At 48.4% G+C, this 10306-nt stretch overlaps 1 protein-coding gene across 9 annotated transcripts in view; it reads right to left on the bottom strand.

Moving 5' to 3' along the window:
* Window positions 1-3906: 3906 nt before the first annotated feature.
* The window catches only part of Atp2b2 (ATPase plasma membrane Ca2+ transporting 2), a 314666-nt gene continuing 308266 nt past the window's right edge, over window positions 3907-10306 (bottom strand). For 5 of the 9 annotated variants that reach the window (XM_087904426.1, XM_087904419.1, XM_087904420.1 and 2 more), the window contains one exon: window positions 3907-7037. In XM_087904426.1, the coding sequence (XP_087760552.1) occupies window positions 6726-7037 (312 nt within the window). In that variant the 3' untranslated portion in view covers window positions 3907-6725. Of the gene's footprint in view, window positions 7038-9863; window positions 9919-10306 lie in introns of all 9 variants that reach the window. The other 4 variants (XM_087904421.1, XM_087904424.1, XM_087904425.1 and 1 more) reach the window with 2 other exon arrangements.

Raw genomic sequence — 10306 nt, 5'->3', positions numbered from 1 at the left:
GTCCCATACTTCCACCCACTGCAGATCTTAAGAAGCCAAGTGGTTCAGGGTGGAACCTCCACCCCACCCCCACCTCCACCCCAGCTAAGTCAAAATCCCTTCTGGTCCTGTGTTGAAACTGGGATTAAAAATCCTGGCTGGAGATAGCTACCAGCAAAATGCCAAAGCTCAAGGAGTAAGCAGGGGTTTTGGAGAGGGGCTAGGAGGGTGGCAGCCTCATATCCCTGCCCTCCCACCTCAGTGCCTTTGAGACCTTTCTTCTCCTTCAGGAAGAAGTTATCATAGGGATATGAAGAGGCAGTACTTAGGGTAAAACAGAAAACAAATTTGAGGGACCAACTTGGGCTTCTATACTAAGGCATGGGCCCCTCTGTAGTTGCTCCACCAGTCCTTCAATAAATAAGGCCAAGTTAGTTTTCTCTGAGCCTTGTGCTTCTCCAGTGAAAATGGTAACAACAGGCATCTTATATGTAAACAAAATACTTGAGGTGTCATTGTTATTGAGGGAATTTCCTGGTATAAATTCTGAAGCTGAAGACATTGAGGATCTCGGATAAGCGACAGCAAATGAAGACACCTGCAGGTAGACCAGAAGACATGGTGTCTTAAAGTTTTAATGTACTAACTCTGGCTAAAGATGGAAACTATCAGAACTTTTATCTTCTACTTCTGAGGGCCCTTTCTTTGCCTCTTGGAGCAGCTGTCTCCTTCTCTGTTACGGGGGAAGCACAGGACAAGTAAAGTGTCTCTTCTCTTGGGACCAGCAATGTTTCATTTTGATTTTGTGAACATTTGCATATCCATGAGATCTCCTGGAATGGGATCCAAGTCTGATTACAAACACATACGTTTTATATACTCTTACACACATAGCCAGACAGGGTTTCTCTGTGTAGCTTTGGAACCTGTCCTGGAACTCGCTCTGTAGATCAGGCTGGCCTCGGAACTCACAGAGATCTGCCTGTCTCTGCCTCCTGAGTGCTGGGATTAAAAGTGTACCCCAACCACCACCCGACCATATTATTAATAATCTTGTGCCCAAAGCAAACTTTGGTGGTGTGGGGTTTCTTGCTTGTGGCATAATGTTGACACTCAGAAAGTTTCAGATTTGCAGATTCAGGATGCTCAGCCTATAATACCTACTCTGAAAGTTGATGTTGGATTAAATTAATCTTGGGACTGAAACAGTGGTCAGAAGTTAGATGAGGCCACTGATATTTGATCTGGGGGCCAGTTCATCTTGGGAAGAGCTGAGATTTTGTGTGTATAAATTGATATTTGTTTCTCAGTCTGGCATATTTTCTTTCCTGTGAAAGGTTTTCCAAATTCAGTTTAGTGGTGAGGGTGTGCTGGTTAGGTGTTTCTGTTTGTTTATTTTGTTGTTGTTGTTTTGGTTTTGCCAATTTGACAAATGGGAATTTCATTGAGTAAGTTACATCCATCCAGTTGGCCCATAGGCACGTCTGTTGGGGTATTTTCTTGATTAATGACTGATGTGGGAGGGCCCAGTCCTCTGTGGTTGGCACCAACCCTAGGTAGGTGGTTCTGGAAAGTATGAGACAGCAGGCCATGAGGAGCAAGCCAGTGAGCAGCACACCTCCACATTCTCTGCTTCAGTCCTGTCTCCAGATTCCCGCCCTGCTTGAGTTCCTGCCTCGACTTCCTTTGGTGATAGACTATGGTTGGATAGTAAGACAGACACACCCTTTCCTTCTCGAGTTTCTTTTGATCATCAGGTTTTGTTCCATCAATAGAATGCAAACTAAAACCCTAGGGTACCAGGTTGCTCTGTGCTTCCCTCCTCATTCAGTAGGGGGTGCTGCCTATAATCTGTGCCCACGCTTTCCACTTTCCTCTGGTTTATACCAGACCACAGTGAGGCCATCCACAGCCTCCCCTAATTGTTCCCTTCACCTCCCTGATACTCTGAGTGATTCTTCTTTTCTTCCTGAGACCCCCTTCTCCCAAGCCTCTTTTTGAGATGGGTTAATGGATAATGACAGGTCCCTCAGATGGCAGAGCTCAAAGGTATAATCTAGGGCAAAATGTCTTTCCCAACCAGAGACTCATCTTCCCCAAGACCAAATCCATTGAAAATGGGGACCCAGCTGTCCTGCGGAAAAAGGCCTTGGGATGGTTACCATGCCTGCGTTTCCACGTGTGCATTTATTGTTATTGCTTAGTATAGTGTTGAAAAGGCAGACAAATCCCGTTAGTTACAAAGAGCACAAGCCAGAGATACAGAGAAATAAAGAGTGTACAATAAGAGCACAGTCACTTCCCAGCCCCGATTGTCCCAGAGTCCCCCAGAGCCCAGGCAGCTTGTGGAAGCTGGAGGCGGCACCATTCCCTCGCTACTCTGTTAAAAAAGATGTGCACACAAGAGTTAGCAAAGTGTGGTGACCCCCGAGAGGAAGGGCCCTGGAGGGAGAGCACCACAGACATTACAAAACAGACCAAGGGCCTGCAAGGTGGCCCCAAGTAGCCTCAAACCTTTTGTTTTGGGAGGAGAGGATGGCGGTAGCTGCCCAGGGCCTAGGGTCCCATGTCTTGGGTGAGTTGTATTTATATATTAAACCAGAGGGCTTCATTTGGACCTTGGAAAATATTTGGAGATGCCTAACGTCTCACTGGGGCCTTGGTGCTTCAAGAAGCATCCTCGCTTCTAGGGTTCTCTAAGGGTGAGGCTTCAGATACTAGAACAAGAAAGAGGTGGGTGGAAGGCTTGTTAGTGCATGGTTTAGTTGGCAGCCTCCTATAGTTACAGCAAGCAGGGAGGGGACCAATGGTGCCAAGATATCCAGGCAAGACATGTTTGTATCCCAAAGGTGCTAAAACTCTGAATTAGTAAGAGGTGACCCTCAAGTAACCAAAATAAAATAACCGAAAGCCAGTTTAGAAAAGGTAGACAGGAACTGTCCCCCAGAAGAATGGCTCTGGTGAGGCTGAATGTTCTCAGTACAGGGTCTGGGAGAGGTCCCCCTTTCCCGTCCACACAAGGGGCACATGGGGACCTACCCTGATACAACCCCAGGACGTGACTTGTTGGGTGGGGCTTGGTAGCCTCCCCTAAAAATTCCAGAGCTTAGGGGACAGGTAAGTTGAGGGCTTCCCAGGATTCAGGATGCTGTTTTGTCTGTCCTAATGGGACAGTGATTACCATGGGAGCTTGGGGGGGGGGGACATAGAGTAACAGGGCCCAGTGTGAGGGGTAAGGAAAGGGCATAAGAAAGAGGGGCTGGTAAAGTTTTAACGTTTCCTCACAACAGATGTGAGGGGGGATATGTGCAGAGGGACAAGGACTCACCCCCTGCTACATACAAAATTATTTGTGAGGGACAGTAATTAAAACACATGGCCAGAGGGGACAGCAGATGAGGGACAAAAGAGAAATTCCAGAATTGAGAGGTGGCAAAGGTGGCTTTTCAATAGGCATGGGGACACAATGGCTCTTTATTAACCAGAGGACCCAGGATAGGGTGGGTTCTGACTTGGGAATAGTCAGTGCCACATCCACTTTCAAAAGGAGGGCATCCTCCTCCAGTTGGCTCTGTGCTGCGGTTGGGATAAGGCTGGGAGTGAGGGCTGGGCAGGGAAATGGGGGTTGCTCCTGAATCCTGGAAACTGTGAGTAGCAAGTGGAGTCTTCCTACCCTTCTCCACAGAGAGGTGACTGGAGTAGCCAGAGCCACAGCGCAGGACCCTCACGTGTTGTCCCTCACCTATCTGAGGGGATGGGGAGCTGATGCACTTAGTCCTGACGGGAAAGAAGGGGGCAGTTCCCACACTAGAAAAGAGTAGGTTTGCTATGTTCTGCTTGATTGTTTTCTTAAATACCATAGACACACCGGAAACACACGTGTGAGTCAGAAGATTCAGCCGTGGAAAGCATAGCCATTGCATAGTATTAAATGAGCAGAGACGGTGAATTCTTTATTTACAATTATTGTCTAGATAAAAAAATTCATAAAAACAGATGAATGGTCATAAATTATTGACCCCCTAATGGGGTGAACTGCCAAACGTACCCCATGCTGCTAGATATAGGACGCGGAAGTGCAAGCTTTGTGTACTACAGTGGGTTCTGATAAACCAACCATCTCCTGTGTAGGTGTATGCGTGTATGGATGACTGAGGGTGAGTGTGAGGGTGAAGGGCATAGAGCTGCCCCTCATTCCTGACACCGGGAAGCTGATGCTAATGTCGGGCCTCCTTGCTAGTTTCCTCTGCTCCCTGTTCGAGAAACTGGCTCTACTCTGAGAATCTCTTCCTGCTTGCCCTTGAGGCCTGGCTGCAAAGCCCAAGGACCCTGGTGTGGAAGCACAACCCTGGTGGCATGGAATGAGGTCACAGATGCATGACTGAATGGGGGGCAGGATGAAAACTGTGACAAAGGAGTCCCCCCTAAAAAAAAACCCCAAACCAACCAAACAACAATAACAATGACAAACTCCAAACCAAAAACCTATCCTGTTCCAAGGCTGCCCCAGATTTCCTTTCCCTCCTTGGAGGGGTACCGTGGGCTGGCTCTGATGGTGTCTGTATGGAATCCAGCAGTACATCTAGGGCTGGTCCACCATTGCTGGAGAGGCAGCTCTCTCTCCTGGAAACACTCAGATTCCTTCAAGACATTCTTCCTGACAGAAAGATTGTGGCCAGGTGGGATGGGCGGACTTTGAACCCCAAACCAAAACTCAAGTTTTTTTCCACAGCCATCCAGACGTGGGCCCTCCCAGCTGACTATGGCTCTTTTCCCAAGTGGCTGTCATCTTGTTTAGTGAAGAGGTCTCTGGGCCTGGAGGAGGGCTGGGGGCCAGACTGAGGAACGAGGAGCAATTGTGGGAAGGTGGGGGTGAAGGATGGAGTTCACAAGTGAGGCGGGAAGTGTCTGGTTTCCCTCGAAGCACGGGACATCATCGATCATGGTATTCAAAATGTTTTTTGCACTGTACAAGTTTATGGAAAAAGATTGTATGCTGAAAAGTCTCAAAGCAAACTTTGTATTAAATACAAAAGTTCTTTTATGAAAAAAAGCTGAGACCCACAAAGTGCTTAGCAGTTAAGAGGCCGACAGACAAGCTCTTATTGGGTGGGATTACTAGTGCTGTTATTGTTGGGGAGGGGATAGCCACCTTTTCTCACCTGTGATATGGGAAGATATCGGAATGGCTTTCTGTCTGGGAAAGCAGGGCTTGCTGTTAAAAGGCTACAGTAGATATTGTGACTACAGGAAGACAATTTGGTTTAAAAATCACACTGAATACATCTCAATGTACACATCATAAGGTTCATTCGGATCTAAATAGTGCAGAGAAAAAAGGCTATTCTTCTTCAAAAAGAAAAACAAAAGCAGCAAGCCGTACCGACCCTCATCCAATATGTCGGCAGTGCCTATGCTGCCATATATAAGGAAAGAAATGTTTAAATTACTAACTAAAAAAAAAAATCAACACAATAGCATTTGTAATATGTGAACACTACCTCGAGTCACAGACAGCGCCAAAGACAACTCAGTTCTGAAATGCTCTCTGTAAACTCAAGCGAGTTTCATTGAGAGAAAAGCCTTCTACCGGTGCACTACAGACGCTGGCGTCACGGATGGTCAGGCATGTTGCAAACCCGGGAAGCCTTCTCTCCTCTTCTCCCTTGTCTACGGTGGAGCGTGTTGCTTAGCTCCTCAGGATGGATCCTTGGGAGCCATTGGCTTTCTGCCTGAGCTTCCCACAGTAGTGACGTTATTGAACGGAAATAGCAGGCAAAAATCAGAGCATGGCTATTGTAAAACTTCAAGGATGCAATCCAGGGGATGTGTCTGTTGGGCCGAGCTGTTCATAAGCATCTTAGCCACCAGTGTCCTTAAACCACACAAATATCCAAAGACATTATCTACAGGTTTGTAAACAAATTACATTCTTCTTTTAGGACATAAGTTAAAATAGAGCAATTTAAGCAGAAACAAGGCAACATGCCGGCAAAGGAACTTTATATATCCATGTATATATATATATATGTATATATATAATATCTACTTATCTATATACACGTATACAGTCTCCAAGAAGTATACGTTGATATAGATACAAAGAAACGGATATAACCTCATGAGTGTCCGTGGAGTTCTTGGGTTCCATTGGTGCAAACCTACTCTGTGTTTTCAAAAAGTTATTAAATTAATCTAGACATCTGAGACCATGCTGGGCAAGCATTTGAAACCTCACAGACCAGTGAACTGAATGAACAGCAGTCTGTTTGCAGTTCCCGCCTAAGAAAACAAACAAAAAACTCCCCTTCCCAACCCTCCAAGAACCAAATGAGAGAGGGGGCTGAAAGTGTCCAGGTACATTCATGCTGGGGACATAGTGGCCGGCGGGTGCATGGCTGGTCCGTGTCTGGTGTCTGGGTTGGAGCCTGGAAGGGCTCTTTTTTTAAATAATTAATTAATTAATTATTATTATTTTTTTGAAAAACAAAAGCAAAACAAAACCCACGCCACTCTCTGCTCCAGATGACCCCAGGGCAACCCTGCCCATGACCTAGGAGTGAAAAAGAGTTCAAACAGCATGGCAGCCAGAGAAAGGGTCTGTGGGTGGAACCGGGTTCTCTTTCCGCTTTGTGTGTTCTGCCCAGTGCTCCTTGCTGCATCGGGGAGTCGGTGCCTGGAAGGGTGTGCGCCCGGAGGCGGATGGCGGCAGGTCCATGAGGGTGGCCAGGCGACAGGGGCCTCAGCTAAAGCGACGTCTCCAGGCTGTGGATGGGGCTCCCTGGACTTGAAGAGGTAGCTGATTTGCTCGTGTCGGTCGTCAGGTTGATCCCGCTGTCGATGGCGCTATTGTTCTTGTTGAGCGAGGACGGCGGGCTCGAGTTCTGCTTGAGCGCGGCATCTTCTTCCAGGTCGGTGTCATCGATGAGGGGTATGTGAGGCTGGGAATCTTCGATCCGGAATTCAGGATGAGCCATGAAGTTATGGATGGAGGTTCGAGACTCGGGTTTTTCTAACCCTTCATAGAGAGAGCTACGGAACGCCTTCACGACGCGGATCTGCAAGGGAAACACAAGGGTCAGGAGTTGGCTGGGCGCTCCTCGGGACTTGGAGGAGGGTTGGGGGAAGGGAGGGCACGCGGGCGGCTGGGATCCACAGTCGCTGGTATTATGAGCATCGATGGGGATGGATGGTAGAGGGCTTGGGGGTTGCATCCATGAGTTGGTTTTTAAGTGGCTTTGGTTTGGGTCAGAACTATGGTGTTAGTGGGGACTGTAGTAAGCACCATCACGGAGATGCTTGGGTAGTTGTAAACCGGAGCATGGTCCACTCCGAAGGGCACCCGACCTAGTGAGAGACTGAGCCTTGTTAATGTCACAGCAGAGTTTGACCATGCAGGGGGGTTGGGAGTTGGGAGGCGGGAGTAGGAAAGAGTCTATTTGTTAAAAACGTGAATCTTCAAAAACCACACACAGTTAAGAAACCAAACCACATGGAACAGGTTACAGGTCACACAGAGAAGGAACAGGAAGGAGAGACAGTCGGATGAGGTGGGATGAGAGAACACACGAGGGCCAAACAGAGAAGGGGACATGAAGCTGAGGCAGCAGAGCAAAGCAAAGCCAGGGAAGGCTTTCTGAGGTGCAGGGCTGCAGCAGCCAGGAAGCACAGAGGAGCGCACACAGGACGTTGGGGCGGGGAGCATGCCACAGGGGTCAGGGGCCACACGCACACACACCGACACACAGCTACACTTGGAAGCCTGCACAATGTGAACAAAGTTGTTTGTGCCCAGCGCCTCTTTCCTTCATGCATTTGGGAGGTAAACACTCGAGTATGGGCTCAAAGCCCTGGCCAGCGATTGCAGATTGCTAAGGGGCGCCCGTGTTTCCTGGAGTTTGGGGTTTATTGCTTTGCTTGTGTTCTGAAAACACAAAACCAAAAAGAAAAAAAAAGAAAGAGAAAAATTTCCATAAGCCAAAAGACACAGTCTGAAAGTGGACAGCCGACTCCCAGACTCCTTTCAGGTTTTGGGAAGTGGGGTAGGGAGGTTTGGCACTACACCAGAGTGAGTAAGCCAGGAACTTCAGGTCCCCAGGCCTTTATTCTCTCCTCTGAAAAATGAGAGGAGCCTGGCCTCTGGTCTCCAAGGCTACAAAGAGCCCTGGATTTGGATCAGGAAGGACCCAGTGGAAGTCCTGGCTTGGCTGTTCCTCATTCCTTAGCTGTAAAGAGCCACACGGTGTATCTGGTCGTGTTCTAAACTACCGTACAGGGCACAGAGGGACAGGAGCATGTTCTGTGTCTCAAGGGGCTTATGGGACTTGGAATAAAGCTGTCTCCTGCTCTCTACCTAGTGTTGGCTCAGAGTAGGGCAAAGGAGAAAACTCAAGATGGCCTGATGTCACTGACAGCTGAGGGTCACATGACCTTGGCCATGGGGACAGGAGGCCTGCCAGAGACATTTGTGGGGGAGGTTCTTGGATCCCAGATTAGAGCTCAGTTATATCTGGGAGCTCCTTTGTGGGCCATGGTTAGGGAAATCCCTGTTCCCAGAGGAAACTTCTAGATGACTCTGACTGCTGAGGCTGTGTCACAGCCGAAGGATGACTTTCTGTTTCTAAGCTAAGTCAACAGCAGCGATGAGAATTCAACTTGGCATTGATGGCTTGCCTGCTCAGGCTGTGCTGTCTGCCTCTTTTTTCCCAGTCAGCTCTCCTTTGCCATCAGCCTTCTCTTAGCTACAGCTTCTGCTTGCCTTCTGAAGAGCAGTCTGTCCTGTCTCCTCCTTATACACTAGCCACCCCAGAAAACTCTGCTTGCTGGAATCCAGGAAAGCTGTCAAGCTGGAGCCAGTGGAGCCAGTGGAGCCAGTGGAGCCAGTGGAGCCAGTGGAGCCAGTGGAGCCAGTGGAGCCAGGCAGACTGAGTGCTGCTGTTCCGTGATACTCTACTCGGAACTAACTCTGTCTCTGGATTCCCTGTGCAGCTTCTGTAGACCTTTTTTTTTTTTTTTAATTTTATGATCTGATAAGTGGGCCATTGCACCCTTGAAAATAATAAATAAATAAATGGTGATAAAAACGGCATAGCCTTAGTTTGTCTTTTGTTGTTGTTTGTTTAAGGGATGGTCTCATAAGACCCAGGCTGGTGTCAGGGAATGACCTTGAACTTTTCACTCTCTCTGCCTCCATTTCTTGACTGGTTTTCTTAGGGACTAAGGATCTAATCCAGGGCCTTCTGCATGCTAGGCAAACAAACTCTAGGCAAAACCCAGCTGCTGGGTTCCTCATCTGCAAAATGGGAGTGCAAACGTCCCAGCTGGCGCTCAGCCTTCTGAGGCTGACTTGCCATAAGACACTGGCTGGCTGGAGTGCTTACTATATGAAAGGAGTTAGGGGACGGTGGCAGGCCCTTGTCATGTGACTGACAACGTAGAGGGGACAACACACAATGAGATGAGGCCCCTCCACCCTCCCCCTGGCATGGAGACAACAGAAAGAATGAACTGCTCTGGACAGGACTGTGGGGACAGGACTTTTCGGGACACCCCGACATGGCCATCTCAAGACTCCACTTCGGATCTCTCTGCAGCTGAAATGGAAAAAAAATAGGGGAAGAAAAAACAAAAACAAAAGCAAAAATCTCTTCCATCTCCCCTGCCTGACTGCTCTAAAGAGGGGTTTCAGGAGAGAAGACTTGTGGATGTCGGGGCAGGGAATAAGGTGGGGCCAGTGGGTGGGATTGTAGATGTTTGCTTTCGACAGCCTGGGGGTCTCTGGGGAGGTGGGCTCCGCATACTCGAATGTTTACCCGGCTTCCAGGAAGCCAAGAGTCTGGGATTGATTCACATTCATTTCAGGCTCAAGGTTAAAGACTCACAACCTCTTTTAATTTCACTCTCTCTTGCTGAACTCTGTGTCCAGGGTTCTCTAGCCCTCTAGGAAACAAAGACATGGAATATTCAGACAGTGGAGAGTTCTAGGGTCCCCCAGAAGCAAGCCATTTTCTTGCCAACCCAAGCTTGCACCAAATCAGTTACCAGAGTGCTAAGGAGAAACCCAGCTTTCCTCTTTGCTGTGTCTGCATTGCTCCTCACCACAGATGCCACATGCTGGCAGTTCTTGAAACCCAAGTCTAAAGGGGACATGGGGGCACTTGGGACTGTGCGTGCATGTGTGTGTGCGTGCATGCGTGCGTGCATGTATGCATGTGTATGTGTGTGTGTGTGTGAAGAGTCTCACCCTTGGCATAGTGAGGCTGAAGTGTTCAATGTGGAGCCTCTTCAGACTTACTAAGGACAGAGATGGCTTGAGACGGTGAGGGAT

The sequence above is a fragment of the Myodes glareolus genome, chromosome 3 (genome assembly GCF_982192425.1).
Source record: "Myodes glareolus chromosome 3, mMyoGla1.1, whole genome shotgun sequence".
Classification (NCBI taxonomy): domain Eukaryota; kingdom Metazoa; phylum Chordata; class Mammalia; order Rodentia; family Cricetidae; genus Myodes; species Myodes glareolus.
This window is presented reverse-complemented; position numbering and strand designations above follow the sequence as displayed.